This window comes from Chrysemys picta, unplaced genomic scaffold (assembly GCF_011386835.1).
Source record: "Chrysemys picta bellii isolate R12L10 unplaced genomic scaffold, ASM1138683v2 scaf952, whole genome shotgun sequence".
NCBI classification, from domain to species: Eukaryota; Metazoa; Chordata; order Testudines; family Emydidae; genus Chrysemys; species Chrysemys picta.
Genome location: NW_027053659.1, coordinates 1 through 17,411, shown reverse-complemented (window position 1 = coordinate 17,411; position 17,411 = coordinate 1). Strand labels below are relative to the sequence as shown.

At 55.0% G+C, this 17,411-nt stretch overlaps 1 protein-coding gene across 1 annotated transcript; it reads left to right on the top strand.

The window, feature by feature from the left end:
* Positions 1 to 471: 471 nt before the first annotated feature.
* LOC135979519 (uncharacterized) lies at positions 472 to 4,236 on the top strand (the record flags this gene model as incomplete). The annotated part of the gene is made up of 8 exons (XM_065579854.1): positions 472 to 661; positions 1,070 to 1,167; positions 1,510 to 1,632; positions 1,916 to 1,995; positions 2,425 to 2,529; positions 2,735 to 2,830; positions 3,548 to 3,652; positions 4,102 to 4,236. Coding segments are annotated over 6 exons (627 nt in total), but the record flags the coding sequence as incomplete, so codon positions are not given.
* Between the last annotated feature and the right edge of the window lie 13,175 nt (positions 4,237 to 17,411).

The following is a 17,411-nucleotide window of genomic DNA, read 5'->3' as shown; positions in this document are numbered from 1 at the left end:
CCTGCCAGTGGGGGTAGCTTGCCCTCCCTGCACCTCTGTGGGGGGAGGAGGAGCTGCTCAGGCTGGGGCAGGGATGGGGAGGGACCAAACAGGCTGGTTAGTGAGAGGCTGCCTTGACCCCAGACTCACGCCTGCTCCCTGCTGGGTTCCAGGATGGCCAGGCTCCTGAGGATGTTCAGGAAGAAGGTTCTGCAGGTGGCCCCAGAGCCTGAGGGAAGCAGCTGCCATCTTCCTCAGGAGCTGAGCGGCCCCTCTGTCCCCGCTGGCAGGGAAGGAGCTCCCGGCCGGGCCAGGAGGTGGAAGTGCCCAGCCTTCTGGCGGAGAAAACCCACTCCCGGCGCAGGTCCCGAGGTGGGAGAGGCACCAGCCAGGCCAAAATGGAGCTGGGCCAGGCTGCGGCTGGGCAGGCAGGACCCAGCGCAGGAGCGGAACCGGGCAGGGTGGCTCTGGGGCTTGTTGTTGTGTGGGCAGCAGCAGCCCCAGGAGCCCAGCCCCGATTTCCAACAGGGGGCATCACCCTGCCCGGTCAGTGAGGACCCAGGACAGGAGGTGGAGGATCCCTCTGCCAGCCCCAGCAGCTCAGCCCACTCCCCATCGGACAGGAGCAGCACCTGCAACTCGGACAGCAGCTTGGCCGATGGACGCTTCTGCTTTGTTCAAGGTGAGGAGCCAGGCTGGGCTCAGGGAGGGGTGAGGAGGGGGCTGTGAACACCCTGGGCCCAGGCCCTCGAGCAGTGCTATGGGGGTGGGTTTCCAGCCGAGGTGTCTGGCCTGAGCCAAATGAACCCCACTGACACTAGATGCTGCCACTTTGGTCCTTGGTGCTCCATTAGGCGGCGGGGGGAGGGGGGAGGCACCTCCCAGGGAGTCCAGGACAGTGGGGGGGGGTCTTTTTGCTATGGGCTCCTGAAGGAGTTGGGGGCTGACGACATCACTGAGAGGGGGGCGTATGGGGCCCGATCTGCCCTATGTCCCAGAGGTGGGAAGGGGGCACATTGTCCCACCCTGCCCCTGTCCTTCCCCCGAGTGGCAGCAGGAGTCACCCTGTCCCCTTCTCTCCCTGGTGCAGGGTCCACCAGGGATTCCGAGGAGGAGGAATGGGTAGACATGGTAACAGAGGAGGCTGCTTTCAAAAACATCCGAGAGCAGCTCCATGGCCAAGAAAAGGTACAAACGTTCCCCAGCTGTGCTGGAACTGAGATTGTCCTGCTCCTTCCCGGCATCCTGATCCCCTGCAGAGGGTCTTGGCCCTAATGGGGACCTTTCTCCTCCATGATCTGGGACCCCCAAGATGGGGGTGTTTGTCACACACCGGCAGGGGTCTCCTCCCCACAAGGCACTGTCCCAGTTCCTGACCCTGCTTGTGTAGGAGTGGTGGGTGATTGGGACAATAGGCGGGTCCCCCCTATCCCCCATTCAGGCCTAAGTCCTGCTGCTGGTGTGGCTGGCGCAGGGAGGTCCCTGGCTAACTGACTCTCTCTCCCCTCACCCCACTCCTGGTGGGTGCAGGACGAGGCCCAGCAGCTCATGTTCCTGCACGCTATCCACACCGCGTGTCTCGCTGCCCAGCAGACAGGGCAGGACACACTGGAGTCGCACTGCTGCAAGGTGGCTGTGGTGGAGAGGATTGTGGTGAGTGAGACATGGCGCCCGGCAGCTGGAGGGTGGACAGAGACATGGGAGGGGCAGGGGTCTCCCCGGGCCGATGGTTGGGGGATGGCTGGTGCTGGAGGGCAGCTGAGGGCAGGGATTGCTGGGGATGAAGATTGGGGAGAAGAGACGGGAGAACTAGTGGGCAGGAATCGCAGGAGCGGGAGGCAGCTGGGGGGATCCTACTGGCTGTGTAATCTCCTTCTTGGGGAGGTCAGTGAGGCCCAAATCTCACACGCTTCTTTGTCTCCTTTGGGTCTCACAGGAGCTCATTGAGGAGCTTCCTCATGACTCTCCACCTGGCGCCGTCCTGGCCAACTGCCTGATTGCTGTGGCCAACCTCAGGTACCGAGACCCTCCCGCCCGGTTCCCCTAACCCCGGTGCTGCTCAGGCCCATGGCTGGGAGTCACTGCCCCTCCCACTCCCAGCTCACCTCCCAAGCCAGGGGGGGCTCCTCTGGCAGAGGTGGCAGGAAGGGTCACTCCCTCTCCTGGCTGCTCTGTTCTTTTCACTCCAGTCACATTACAATGGCTTTGGGGAGAGGCTGACTCCCAGGATCAGATACAGGAGGGGCAGCAGGGTCCAGGGAACAGGCACCATTCCTGCCCTGCCACTGTCTGTCTGGGAAACCTTGGCCTTGTCATTCCCTGTCTCGGTGCCTCAGTTTCCATTCTCACCAGCCTCTGCCTATTTCCCTGCAGTTTCATGTCGGTGTTGGTGCTAGTCCCACCCCCGCACTGCACAGTCTAATACCGGCTCCTCCCTCTTGCCAGCACCATGACACCTGCCCTGGAGCCGGAACTGAAGACCCTCCTCCTCCGAGCTGCCCTGCATGCCCTCTTCACCCTGGGCACGCAGACGGACACCATCAAGTCCAGGTAGATCAGCTAAATCATGGATTGAGGCCAGCTGTCATTCTGCCCGAATCCTTGCTAATTGCCTGCAGTGGGATGTGAATGAGAGAGGCCAGGATACGTGTTTGGGCATCTCACCAGTGCTTCCCAGAGACCCCTCTTCCCATCCTGTGGCAGGTGTAGCCCCAGTTTCCCTAAGTCTTACCCATGGCTCTCCCTTGCTTGGCAGGATCTGCCTAGGGTCATGCCAGACCTCCTGAATGCCATGCTGGGGAACCTGCTGGCAAAGTCCCCAGACACCAGCAAGCTTCACTACATCTTGGAGGTGAGCCGGATGAGAGGAGTGGGGGCAATTTTACCTTAACTCTTAGATCCATTCTCCAGTCTGTCCTCCTAGCTGGGCCCCCAGTGGCCGTCCTTGGTCAGGGCAGTCAGTGCAATGCAGTGTCAGCCCCTTCCTCCTTGAAGGACAGAGGAAGGAGCTGGGAGTTCAAGCCAGAGCTCTGCCTGCTTGTGTCGAGCACTAACCATGTGGCCCCTGGCTGTCTTGGGGAGTGAGAGTCTGAACCCCTCCTGGGAGATCCAGAAGATGGTCCTCAGAGGAGAGTCACAGGCTCGTTCCTAGAGAAACAGGAGGGCCCTAGAGAATCAGCCCTTGTCTCTGACAGGCCCCGAGATTCCTGGGGGGATTGTGCTCACACTCAGTCCCTTCACCCAACCAAGGACTTGAGATCCAGGGAGGGGTGAGGGGTCTGTCTCCTTCCTGGGGAGCTGTTCAGGAATCAGGAGTTCAGGGAGGATGGGACCAGCCCCGACACCGAACATTGTCCCAATCTAGAGAGATAATGACAAGTTGTGACCTGCAGGATACAAGCATCATCCTGGGGGCAACAATCCCCTTCTAAAGCTCTGCAATCAATGAATCTGATATTCCGCCCCCCCCACCACATTCAATGTCTCAGCCCCCTGGGGATGGGGAGGGGCTCATTAGCACAACACATGCACCCGCCCATCAATCCTGCACTGCCTCCTTTCCCCACAGCACATTAACTACTGGACCGTGTCCTGGGTGCCACGAGAGAGAGCCAGGGCCATCAGGAGCAGCACGGCCCTGCTCATGACCATCATCTCCCTCTCTGACTTCAACGTAAGTGGCCTCTGAGCCCAGCTTCCTGACTCCAGGCGTAGCGGGGCTGGCTCCAACGGGCTGTAGGAGCTGCTGCTGCAGGGGCTGTGGGTTAGGAGTGTTCCTCTTGGGGAGGCAGAGTCAAAGCAGAGAATGAGCCTGGCTTGAGTCAAGTTCTTCTTGTCCTGGTTAAGTGGCGACTCTCGCTTGTAAGGGGAGCATGCTCCAGGTTCATGCCTTCCTGTCATCCTGGAGCAGCTGGGGAAGCAAATTCTCATGGAGGGCCCTACCCACATCCCTGTTCTCCGGGCTCCCTTGGGGGCAGAGATAACTAAGGATCCAGCTCTAGCTCCTATCCTCTAGCATCTCCTGCAGAGGGGCTGAGGGGAAGGAGAGTCCTGGCCCAGGCCGGGACTGGGAGCTGACAGGAAAATGCTGATGGAGTCCCCTCTCCCTCTCCCTTCCATTAGAACTCAGCCGAATTCCCCAGGATGGGTCACCACGTGGCACAGCTGGCTCTGTCCATCAGTGACCCAGACAAGGACATCAGCCGGCAGTCCAGGGGGGAGTTTACCGGCTCTACCAGCTCCTGCTGCACCAGAGGGGTAATGGCACCCGCTAGACGAGTGAGACTGGGACCCCAGCCAATTTCTCTCAGAGTGACCCCAGATGGAGGATGAGTCTCTCTCTCTCTCTCTTTCTGTGTTCTCCACCACCTCCGCAATTCTGTTGGGCCGCGAGGACCCTGCCCACTGTGCAGCCACCAATGGGATTGGAAGGACACAAGCACTGCAGCCAGAATGACAAATGTGTGTGTCTCTCTCTCTTTCTCAGACCTAACCATCCATGAAGCCGAAGACCTGTGGGTGTGTGACTGGCACCAGAACAGCAGGCTCCTGGGGTACAAAAACACAGCCAGGGTCGGGGAGGTAAGGACACTCTGCCAGGGCATGGCACAGCTCTGCAGGGCAGGTGGCTGCCTCCTGGAGCCACTCGACGAGTTGCCATTCTAGTCCAGGATTTGGAGCCTGGTCCTGGGCAATCTGCTGAAGCCTCACATCTGGTTGGTTTCAGGTCTTTGGCAAATTCTTCTCATCGGGGCAGAGAAGATTCTTCCTGCGGACGGCAGTGCTGGCCATGCACGACCCCCTGCTGCATGTCAGCCAGGCTGGGCTGCTCCTCACTTACTCCCTCCTGGGGCAAGCCCAGCAGCTGATGGGGGACAAGGTGAGCAGCTGCATTAGACTCAGGAGACTGGGGCGAGGCCCAGGCCTCATTCCCATCCTCTGGCCATTCGCCGGCCTGGCAGCAAGGCGACTGGTGGGGAATGAGAGTGAGAGCAGGTGCTCCTGGGAAGGGAGATGAATTCACCTCCATGAGCAGGAGGGAGCCAGCTTGTTCCCGGAGCAGCTCCAGCCCAGCTCGTTAGCAAGGCTAATGAATGACAAGCATTGCCTCAGCACGGACTTCTGTTCTTGGGAAGGGCAGCAGAGTCCTCTACGTGCCCTCTGCGAGCCTCTCCTGTCACTCGAGCCACCACCCAGAGTTGTTCCCGTCACTGGCAGCCTGGGAGGCCAAGGACTAACGGGTGATAGCGACTGACCAGGCACTTCTGAAGCACATGGGCAGGGGAAGCTGGTCCTGCTGCCGGCAGGGCTGGACCTGCTCTAGAGAGAATGGGAGGATTCAGTCAGCAGGGGCTGCTGATATGCCCCATTCACCAGGGCTGCCATCCTGCGGCTTCAGCATTAGTGGCTGGGATGACTTGGGGAAAGGGCTCAACCTCCTCACTTCACTGCTGCCAGAATCCCTCCTGCCCAACCTGGGTGGGAGTGGAGGAGGGGGGTCTGAGAACTTGAGCTGTGGATTCGAGGTGGAACAGCTGTCAGGGGCACTGGGGGGAGGTGGCAGGCGTTCACCCTACAAGCAGGGGGTTTGGCACTGGAGGTCACTAGAAAGGACAACAAGACTCCATTCTGGGGGTCAGGAGGGGACTTCATCCCTCAGAGGTGGGCGAGTGCTGGGTGGAAATGCTGCTGGTCCCAGGTGCCCTTAATTCCCCCTGATTCCACGGGGGTGTCTGAGTCTCTGACAGGTCCTCATTCTCTTGCAGCAGGAGGACGTCACAGCCAATGTGATGGAACAACTTTACATCATCCGGCACTTGCGCAAAGTGCCTGAGGTGCTGCAGGAGTTCTGCCACCGAGGCCACCAGCAACTCCTGCTCCCCGTAAACGGGGAGTGTAGTGAGACTGAGTGGCCTCCCTCTGAGCGGGAGAGCGAGGGGCCCCCTACATGCCCCCCTTGGAGGGCGGAGCCTATATCGCCCCATCCCCCACGCCTGTAGGACTGTTTGTTGGCTGGCCACCGGGGCCTCTGGTAGACTCTGTTGAGACTGAGTGGCCTCCATCTGAGCGGGAGAGCGAGGGACCCCCTACACGCCCCTTGGAGGGTGGAGCCTATATCGCCCCCTGTATCGCCCCCCCTCACCGGAAGTATAAAAGGCTGGCCCTGTAGCACGGTTGGGGGGGAGCCTGCAATAGGGGAGGACACTTGGCCTGTTCTCCAGAGGCCCCGAGAAGAACCCGCGCCTGGCTGTTCCCAATCCCCAGGTGTGGATGAGGACTGGCCCAGAGTACCCGCTGCAGTTTACCCCGAGGAGCCAGAAGAGGCCTGGAGGCCACAGGGCCAAACCCCGGGAGGCAGGAAGTAGCCCAGGGGCAGCTCCGGAGCAGCTGGCTGCAGAGCCCGGTGCAGCTCAGTCGGCGTGTTGCGGCTGGATCCCCGCCGACGCAGGGGCAGCCAATCCTGCCCCTGCCAGGGCCCTGGGCTGGGACACAGTGGAGTAGGGTGGGCCCATATCCCCCTGCCACCCCACCCCAGGTGGCTGACCCCTTACACGGTGCAAGGAGGCTCTAGCCCAGGATAGGAACTCCCTTATCACTCGCCTGGAGGGCTGTTTGTTGACTGACCACCGGGGCCCCACCCAGGCTAGAGTCAGCCTTGTCAAGACTGTTTGCTCACTGGCTGCCAGGGTTCCACCCAGGCCAGGGCCCACCCTTGAAGTCTGGTTATTTGTGGGGCTGACCACTTGAGCCCAGCAGGGCCGGCTCTACCATTTTTGCCGCCCAAACTGCCGAAGGGGAAAAATGGAAAAAAAAAATAGGATTGGACTGCCGCCACCCGAACTGCCGAAGCAGGAAAAAAAATGCTCAGACTGCTGAAGTGCAAAAAAAAAAAAAAAACCTGCCTGGACTCTGCCGCGAATGGACGGAATGCTGCCCCTTAGCATGTGCTGCCCCTTAGAATATGCCACCTCGCTGGTGCCTGGAGCCGGCCCTGCAGCCCAGGCCGCAGCCTGGTAGTGACAGTTGATGCCTGTGGTGGGGTGGCTGCCCCACCCCCATGCGAGAGGGTGCTTGAGTAGGCCAGAGTAGCTGCACAGGCCGGCAGCCAATCAGGGAAGGGCCTACTGAGAGCCAATCAGGGCAGAGATTAGAGCCAGCCAATCAGGGCTAGGCTAGGCTCTATATAAAGGCTGCCCAGAAGAACAGCAGGCAGTCTGTCCCAGACCCTCATGGGGGATGGTCTGTCTCCAGAGCAAGAGACCAGCACCTCAGACAGAGCAGAGCTGAGCAGTACTGCACCTGGCCATGTGGTGGCCGAGACAAATTGCAACCTGTGTTTGAGACAAGGGGCTAGACTTTGGGGATTGTGGTTGGCCACTGAGGCAGGTGCAAGGACTGTTGCTAACACCCCCCAACCCCCGGAAGGGGGTGAGGATGGACTAGTGGACACTGCTGGAGGGGCAGTGGCCTGAAGAAGGACACTGTCAAGCGGGGAGTAATGTGGGTCCAGATGCCAATGGAGGACAAGAGACGGACGGGAACTGCCAGCAGAGGGCGCTCCCCATGGAGCTAATTCCTGGAGCGAGCAGCGGGAAGCGCCATGGTGGTGAGTCCCAACCCGGTCACAATCGCCCAGCCCTATTGTGGACCCCCGGCTACCCTGCAGACTCTGGTCAGGACGAGACTGGGCCAGCCGGATTGGCCTCCCTCTGAGCGGGAGAGCGAGGGACCCCTACAGGGAGCTAGTGGAAGGGGAAATGGAACCCCCTGGCACTCACAGAAACTTGTCCCAGCAAAGCAAGCAATGCTGGCTCTGAAAGAGGCTTAGATAGAAGACCCCTGTCCCTCATGGAGGTAAGAGCCACTTACTCCTTGGGGCATGTGGGTCTCTTGGGGGAGAAATGGCATCCCCGATGAATAGTCAGTCTGGGAGCTTCACCTGTCCCTGGCTTCCAGCTCTGGGACAGAGACGTCTCCATCATCGTACCACCCTGGTTTCGTTCCTAGGAAGGGGCTCTCCAGAGACATCCTCGAACCTGGACTCCTGAGAGCATTTCTGGCAGGAGACTCCAGCCCGTTGGGCATGAAGAGAGCATCAGGTAGTCTTGATCACCTGGCATCTCTGGTCTCCAGCTCCACTTCCCGCAGCAGTGGGGTTTCTGCAGCTCCCTCACCACACCTGGCAGCCTCTGAATGTCAGAGTCACCAGAAAGAACAGGATACTTGTGGCACCTTAGAGACCAGAACAAGCAAACTCCAGCCCCAGCAGTGGGGCCTGTGTATCCTCAGCCCCTCTGGAAACCAGGTCTGAAATGGGGAGCAAGGACCCCAGGCCAAGAACAGTCGGAGTGGGCAGAGCAGGCCTGTAACAGGGTGCTTTCCCCTGGGCTGCACAGCCTGGGGCCTAGCCAAGCTGATTATAGAATGAGCCCTAACTGAGAGGGAAAAGGAGAGGCCAGCCCCTCCCCCTTCCTCTCCCCCTTCTCCTCCCCCTGGAGCGTCACTAAACTATCAAAAATGAATACAGTGGAGTCACATCTTACATGGGGGTTAGGTTCTAAGGTCCGCGCAGGTCAGGGTTCCATTCCCACTCTGAATTTTAGGGGACAGATGTGGGGACCTGCATGAAAGATCCCCTAAGCTTATTTTTACCAGCTTAGGTTAAAAACTTCCCCAAGGCTCAAATTCCTTCCTTGCCTTAGTAGCGCTGCCACCACCAAGTGATTTAAACAGACATTCAGGGAGGGCCACTTGGAGCCCCACCTTCCCCAAATATCCCCCCAAGTCCCTACACCCCCTTTCCTGGGGAGGCATGAGAATAATATCCTCACCAATTGGTACAGGTGAACACAGACCCAAACCCTTGGCTCTTAAGAACAATGAAAAATCAATCGGGTTCTTAAAAGAATTTTTTAATTAAAGAAAAGGTAAAAGAATCACCTCTGTAAAATCAGGATGGTAAGTACTTTACAGAATAACAGAAGACTCAGAAAACACAGACGATTTCCCTTCTAGGCAAAACTTTAAAGCGACAAAACCAGGGATAAGCTGGCAGGAGGCTGAGCAGGACCATCGGCTGGGACTCCAGCTGGCAAGGGGCCTGCAGCCGGAACCCTAGACTGTCAGCATGCTGAGCGGGGCCAGTGGCCGGGACCTCAGACCAGCAGCAGGCTGAGTTGCTCAGCCCGCTGCCAGCCGGGGTCCCAACCGCCAGCTCCGCTCAGCCTCCTCCCGGCCTCGGTGAATGGAACCCCCGGATGGCAGAGGGCTGAGCAGCTCAGCCCGCTACCAATCTGGGGTCCCGGCCGCCAGCCCCACTCAGCCCGCTGACGGTTTGGGGTTCTGTTCACCAAGGCCAGCAGGAGGCTGATCGGGGCTAGCGGCCAAGACCCCGGCTGGCAAGGGGCCGGCAGCCAGAACCCTAGACCATCAGCGGACTGAGCGGGGCCGGCAGCCAGGACTCCGGCTGGCAGCGGGCTGAGCAGGGCAGGCGGGGGGAGCTGGCGGACGGAACCCCAGACCGGCAGCAGGCTGAGTCCACTGCCGGTCTGGGGTTCTGTCTGCTGACTCCTGCCAGCTGGGGTCCCGGCCACCGGCCCTGCTCAGCCCACTGCTGGCAGGGCCGGCTCCAGGCACCAGCATTCCAAGCAGGTGCTTGGGGCAGCAATCTGCAAGGGGTGGCAGTTTTGCCGCTCCAAGCAGCATGCCAAATTGCCACCGCAGACGGCGGGGTCAGTCCATGTGCCATTAGGGGAGTGTAGTGTATACAGTGTACACTGTGTGTACTGTACTTTATGATTATCACTATACGCGATTTTCCTGTTACACGCTGACATTAGAACCTAACCCCCGCGTAAGATATGACTCCACTGTAATGGGGGGAAAAAAATTGGGGCACCACTTTTTGGTGTCCCTAAATCTTGGTGCCCTAGGTGGCCACCTAGTGGTTACAATGGCCCTGGAGGCCAGGGTCCCAAGAAGTTGGAAAGAAAGGAGAAGGTGTCCTCTGACACAAACCCACATGAGGCAGGCAATGTGGAGGTGGCAGGGATGGCCATGGCCTTTGCAGACCCTCCACCAACATACCTGTCGGGTGCTGCAGGGAGGTGAAGGACGAAATGGTTGGCCCAGAGATGAAGCAGACTGAAGTAGGGACAAACACAAGGGTGGAGCTCTCCAACCCTGATGGAAAAGATTTTGGGGGATGCAGCGGCAGTAGCAAAAATGCCTTGCCAGCAGGATTGGGAACCATTAACAACAACTCTCTGAGTATGGTTATCCAGCCAGTTATGCACCCACCTTATAGTAGCCCCATCTAAATTGTATTTGCCTAGTTTATCGATAAGAATATCATGCGAGACCGTGTCAAATGCCCTACTAAAGTCTAGGTATACCACATCCACAGCTTCTCCCTTATCCACAAGACTCGTTATCCTATCAAAGAAAGCTATCAGATTGGTTTGACACGATTTGTTCTTTACAAATCCATGCTGGCTATTCCCTACCACCTTCCAAGTGTTTGCAGAGGATTTCCTTAATTACTTGCTCCATTATCTTCCCTGGCACAGAAGTTAAACTAACTGGTCTGTAGTTTCCTGGGTTATTTTTATTTCCCTTTTTATAGATGGGCACTATATTTGCCCTTTTCCAATCTTCTGGAATCTCTCCCGTCTCCCATGATTTTCCAAAGATAATAGCTAGAGGCTCAGATACCTCCTCTATTAGCTCCTTGAGAATTCTAGGATGCATTTCATCAGGCCCTGGTGACGTGAAGGCATCTAACTTTTCTAAGTGATTTTTAACTTGTTCTTTTTTTATTTTATCTTCTAAACCTACCCCCTTCCCATTAGCATTCACTATGTTAGGCATTCCTTCAGACTGCCCGGTGAAGACCGAAACAAAGAAGTCATTAAGCATCTCTGCCATTTCCAAGTTTCCTGTTACTGTTTCTCCCTTTTCACTGAGCAGTGGGCCTACCCTGTCTTTGGTCTTCCTCTTGCTTCTAATGTATTGATAAAAAGTCTTCTTGTTTCCCTTTATTCCCATTGCTAGTTTGAGCTCATTTTGTGCCTTTGCCTTTCTAATCTTGCCCCTGCATTCCTGTGTTGTTTGCCTAAATTCATCCTTTGTAATCCATCCTAGTTTCCATTTTTTATATGACTCCTTTTTATTTTTTAGATCATGCAAGATCTCGTGGTTAAAGACACATTTGGACTTTTCATTTGGGATGAGCGACCCAGGAAGGAGTGGACTAAAAGACAGTCACCTAGCTGAAGGGCTGAGTTCCCAGGCAAAAAACTGCCCGAGTGCCCTAGCGACTCTCGGCGGAGGTGCTAGCCCAGCAGGAAAGCTGTGACCCCAGGCCTGGCCAGGAAGGGGCACCTATTGGTGAGTGAACTCTGTTACAAGCCTGCTTCCATTATGGAAACAGCCTGGTATTGGAGAGGGGTGGGGATGGCCTATGGGAGAGGATGGCTGGAAGGGGTCCTACAGAAGGGGCAGCAGGGTCCAGTGATGAGAGCAGGGAACAGGTTATACTGCAGCCCTGCCACTGAGTGGGAATGTGATCCTGGCCAGGTCACTCTCCCACCTGGTGCCTCGGTTTTTCTATCTTTGAAATGGGGATCATCCTGTCCCACATTAAGAAAGTGTTTGATCCTCTGCTCTTGCTTCCCAAATCCCTGCCCTCCTTGCCCCATATAGGCCTCTGCCCTATTCCTCAAACTTCTGTGCCCATGTTAGTGCCTGGGTCACACCGCAACTGCAAGGTCTCATGTACAGTCTCCTGCCAGCAAACTGAAACTGCCCCTAGATCCAGAATAGGAATCGCAGTTCCTGTGCACTCCCCTGAATGGAGTATAGCCCATGGGCATGGGGAAGGCCAACACTCACATCCAGGTAGATCCTTAACCTACTCCTCTGTCCCAGGAGCAGGGAGTCCTCTGGTTCTTGCTCTCTTGGTAACTGGAGCTGCTAAGTTGGGGGTGCGGTGGGCCATTGGGCCACCTGTGGTCAGTGCAGAGTTTAACCAGTTACCAATCCATGAGAGGACCTTATGATGTACCTTATGATTGAACAGTTGATTCAATTGCTTATTCTTTGGGGTTCAGACCCTCTGTTCTCCCCCTGAGGTGACAGAACCCTGATTGTCACATCTGTCTTTCACGCTCTGTCCCAGCCTCCCACACAGATCCTGCAGCCAGCCCAGCTCAGGGAGCAGTGGGGACAGGTGATCTCATCCTGCCAAACCAAGCCACATGGGTCCCATTGAAGCTCAGATAGAAGATCCCATGCACCTCCTGGAGGTAAGAACCGTTCAGTCATCCTGCCACTTGGGGCTCTTGCAACAAACAGGGGGCTCCTGCTACATATCCTGGTTGGGAGCTTTCCCTGTCCCCGGATCCCAGCCCTGGTACAGAGACCTCTTTCTCATCATGATATCCTCCTTTTATTCTCAGAGGATGTGTCCAGGATCCTGGAGACTGTTTCCTGCTGCAGGAGGTTTGAGCGGGAAGAGCTTACTCACTGTCGTGAGCCAGGGGTCTGCAGGGTTCATGGGAGCAGCCAAGCTCCAAACCTCCACCTGGAAGCCTGCTGAAAATTACTTACTTAGGACCCATGAAGTTCAGGCCCACTCCTGAGGTTCTACTGGAGGAGTCCCAGGAAAGCTCATTGGCCCCTGGCCCTGCTTAAGACAGCAGCAGGAACAGGACGCTGACTGAACACCAGGGCTGCTCCCTGTTCTGGACCGTGCGCTGCCTGGTTCTGCTGCCGCTCCCCTGGCTTGATTTCCTGGCATCTGAGTTGTGGTTGGGATCGCAAGTTTGTCTTTTGCTGCTGATCTTCCAGTATCCTGACCCAGCTGACTCTTGACTCCTGTCATGTGAGTGTGGACTTCGGCTCTGACCAGTAGGTCTGGCTGCCCTTGACCCAGCCGTGACATTGACTTTTGTACAATTTCTCCAATGCCCTTTTCTGCTCTCCAGAAAGATATACCAGTACCTTGGCTCCCAAAGTCCTAGTTGCCCGCTCTTCAAGGGCTGAGGGGTAGTGCTTGTATTGCCCCCAGGATCAGTCCCAGCAGTAATTCCACCCACCCTGGCCTCAGCTCAGCTACTTTGTTTACCTGGGGTCAGGGACCACTTTTGAAGGCCTTAACGTGTGGGTGGAGGCAGGAGCAGAGGCTGAAGCTCTAGCAGTTTCCATCAAAGAACACCACCCTGTCTTTCTATGGTCTGGCTAGGGCTCACCATCCATCTTGGAGCTGAACACCAGATGGGAGCTGATAGATTGTCCTTGGTGGGCCATGTTCTTGTGTGTGATAGAGGTGTGTGCCAGAGGGGGCCAGGAGCAGATGCACCACACCTGGCCAGGACTGGGCTAAACAGCCTGTAAAGATAGGTGAGTCAAACCATGGCCACAATACAGACACCCTGGGCATCCATGGGGACTGAATCTGGGCCCTTCACTACCAAGAGCACAACTCATTCCAACTTGAGTCATGACAGTGGTGACCTCTGCCAGCCCCTCTGAGGTGGGTCAGTATTATCCCTGTTCGCTGGGGCAAAGGGATAGAAAGCAACTGGCTGCAAGGTCACACAACGTCACTAACAGAGGCAGGAAGGAAGCGTGGGACTGATACCAGTCCAGCTCCAACCACTAGACTCCACCCACCTCCAAAGTCAGAGAACCCAGGAGCCCTGACTCTGACAGCGAGGCCTTAAATGACAAGACCAACCTCCCTCCCACTCAGGAAGCCATAGAAGGGACCATCTGCTGAGCTCCCCTTTGCAATGCCACTGTCAGAGACCATTGCTAGCGGGTGCCAAGTGACTGAGCAGGAAACTGCTTGAGAACTTCCTAGAGACTCGCAGGTGTTTGACTGTGACTCTCTGGGAGCCGTGGGAAGAGACTTTCCTGCTCTAACAAAGGATTTCTGGTCTCCTAGACAGTCAGCCAGTGAAGCCCATTTTCAGAATGTGGAAGATCCCTTTGGCGATGGTTGGAGGATTCACCATGTAGGTGGCAGCAACTGCAGTGCCTGGGGTCCCCATGGGACAAGTCTCCACTCCTGACACTCCAGGCTAATCTCCCACTGCTCTCCGTGGGGCTTTGCTTTAGCTGCTGGGCCTGTGTGCCTAGACGGAGCACTCAAGTATTTCCATCAGCCTGCTCAATGGCAAATGCAGCCACCCGAAGAAGTGAAGAAGAATGGAAGTGAAAGAGTAAAGCTGGACCATCCGCTGAGCTGCTGCAATCAAGTGAGCAGAGCGGGGAAGAGAAGAGGGAGAACTCGAAGGTGGCTGGCGGCAGTAGTGAGGAGAAGCATTTTTGGAGCCAGGAGAGTAGAAATAAATAGTTAATGACAAATACTGCAGGCTTTTTGTGTGGTGAAGGGTTGAAAAGGGGTCTCTTTACTATCACACTAAACTTTAAAATAGCTGTGTATGATGAAAGGGCAGGTGTGATGGGTTGGATCACAGAACCCCCCTTGGGAGCTGCCACCCAATGTGCAAAGACTACCCCTGCTCCTGTTTTCCCTGCCAGCTCAGGACTCCAGCCCTCTGTTTTGCTGAGCCAGACACTCCCGTCTGCTCCAACACAGACCCAGGGTCTGAATTGCTTGCCCCAACGCTGCAGGTTTACCTGAAAACAGCTCACAGAAGTGTGCTTGTCTTTAGCACTCAGATGCCCAACTCCCAATGGGGTCTAACCCCAAATAAATCCGTTTTACCCTGTATAAAGCTTATGCAGGGCAAACTCATAAATTGTTCGCCCTCTAACACAGAGCAAGAGATGCACAGTCATTGGCTTCCCCAGGTATTAATACATACATTGAGTTAATTAATAAGTAAAGTGATTTTATTAAATACAGAAAGTAGGATCTAAGTGGTTCCAAGTAGTAACAGACAGAACCAAGTAAGTCACCAAGCAAAATAAAATAAAATGTGCAAATCTATATCTAATCAAACTAAATACAGATAATCTCACCCTTAGAAAAGCTTCAGTGACTTTTTTTTCCTCAAACTGGACACCTTCCAGGCCTGGGCACAATTCTTTCCTTGGTACAGCTCTTGTTCCAGCTTAGGTGGTAGCTAGGGGATTCTTCATGATGGCTCCTCTCCCTCTTTGTTCTGTTCCACCCCTTTAATTAACTCTGAGGGCCTATTGTAATTATGTAAAGTGTGGGCCATTAATGGTGGTTTGACTCCATTAACCAGGACCATTTTCTGCAGAGGACTGTTTTACCTGCAAGACTTCATTATCCACCTGCCAGCACATACATATACAGGAAGCAGTAGTGAGCTCTTGTCCTTCTTTTCTGGACTAGCCCCCAGAAAAAGGACACAATACATGTGGCCAAGGAAATAGAGAGGCAGTGTTCCATGTTAATATGGCTCTTTGGGGGGGGGGGGGGGCGGAGCTCAGCAGGTTACTCTGGACTAGGTAGGAGCCACATGTCTCCAAACCTGCACATCCCGAGGCTCCAGAGACCTCTCTCCAGATCCCAGAGCTTCCTCAGTCCTAAAGAACCAGATAGAATCTGGCCTCTCTCCCCCACCCTCAGCAGTCCAGAAAAAGTGATTTGTAGACATGTTCTGTGTCCTCTCCTGCCACACTCACCTGTTGGTGACTAATGCAGTCAGAGTCCAGGCTCGGTGTCATGCATTCCTCTGGGCTGTGACAAGCTGTGATGTTATTGATATAATCTGGGACCATATAGAACATGGTTGCAACCAAAGTCTGGTAGTGGCACCTAAACTTGTATAAAGGGGGTCAAATGAGGTGTCTAAGACAAGGTTATGGTTTGCTGGTTATGATTATGCTGTCTATATATGTGTATCAGTTTTGTAGTTGAAGTTATGAATATTGGCTCTGTCTGTATTTCAAACTCATGCTATGCTTCTGGAGAACATCCCAGACAAGTTGGTGTTAGTTCTGCCTAGCCTGCTTGATGGCCCATTAAGGACCATCAGCTATACAATTGACCCATGGAGAGAAGGCAAACACGCCTTATAACTCAGCAAAGTATGCAGGAACTTGCCCATGTGACTCCAGACTCCATTTTGCTGTAATTTTCCACAGTAAAAACAAAGAGGTGTTCTTACACCTGAAAGAGACTATAAAAAGCCTGATGCCTCATCTCCATTTTGTCTTCAATCCTGCTTCATACCTCTGGAGGGACTTTGCTACAAACAGAAGCTCTATACAAAGGACTGAGGACCCATCCCAGGTGGGGGTGCATTCCAGAGACTTGATTTGAACCTGCAGTTTATTCTATCACTGCTACAAGCCCGAAACAAGAACTTTGCAATTACTGTATGTAATTGATTCCATTTAACCAATTCTAGCTCTCATCTATAGCTTTTTCCTTTTATGAATAAACCTTTAGATTTTTAGATTCTAAAGGATTGGCAACAGCGGGATTTGTGGGGAAGATCTGATTTGTATATTGACCTGGGTCTGGGGCTTGGTCCTTTGGGACCGAGAGAACCTTTTTTCTTTTACTGGGGTATTGGTTTTCATAACCATTTGTCCCCATAATGAGTGGCACTGGTGGTGATACTGGGAAACTGGAGCGTCTAAGGAAATTGCTTGTGAGACTTGTGGTTAGCTAGAGGGGTGAGACTGAAGTCCTCTTAGTCTGGCTGGTTTGGTTTGCCTTAGAGGTTGGAAAACCCCAGCCTTCGGCTGTAACTGCCCTGTTTTAGCAATTTGTCCTGAGTTGGCACTCTCAGTTGGGTCCCGCCAAAACCACATTGTCACACAAGCAGGAGGATGTGAGCTGCAATGGATCCTCCTGTGCATGGGCTGAGTGGGCAACCTCTCTCCTGCCATCTCTGGTTTCCAGCCCACACGCACTAAGGAGGAGGTGATGGACTTACCCCAAAGGTGGGGATGGGAAGAAGCAGAATAGCCTTGCTCTTTCTGTCTGTTTTGCTCATTGATGTATTGGAGTAAACACTCCCCTTAACTCTATTCTCAGACAAACATGAGTATTAACTGTTTGCTACTGATGGGTCTAGAAAGCATGTGTGGAGTGTAAGATGCCATTTCTGGGGGATTGTTCCCAAGATCCAATACTTTGTGTTCAAACATCTCCCAGCTCCCTTGGTGAAAATAAGACCAAGGTTTCCTGGCAATATACAGGAAGAAAGTAGCTTTTTACCCCAGGTGGGACTTGAACCCATGATCTCTGGCTTAGGAAGTCAATGCCTTAGCGATTAGGCCACTAGGGCACTGAAGTACAACACAAATCGGGCTCCGCGCCTAAGAGGGCCCCACGCCCAGTGGCAGGGCTGCCAGAGTGGAGGCAAGTGGCCGAGAATCCCTTCCCTGGCTAGAGGCTCCTTTTTAAATTTTACTCACCCGGCAGCGCTCTGGGTCTTCAGCAGCACTTCGGCAGCAGGTCCTTCAGTGCCACCAAAGAC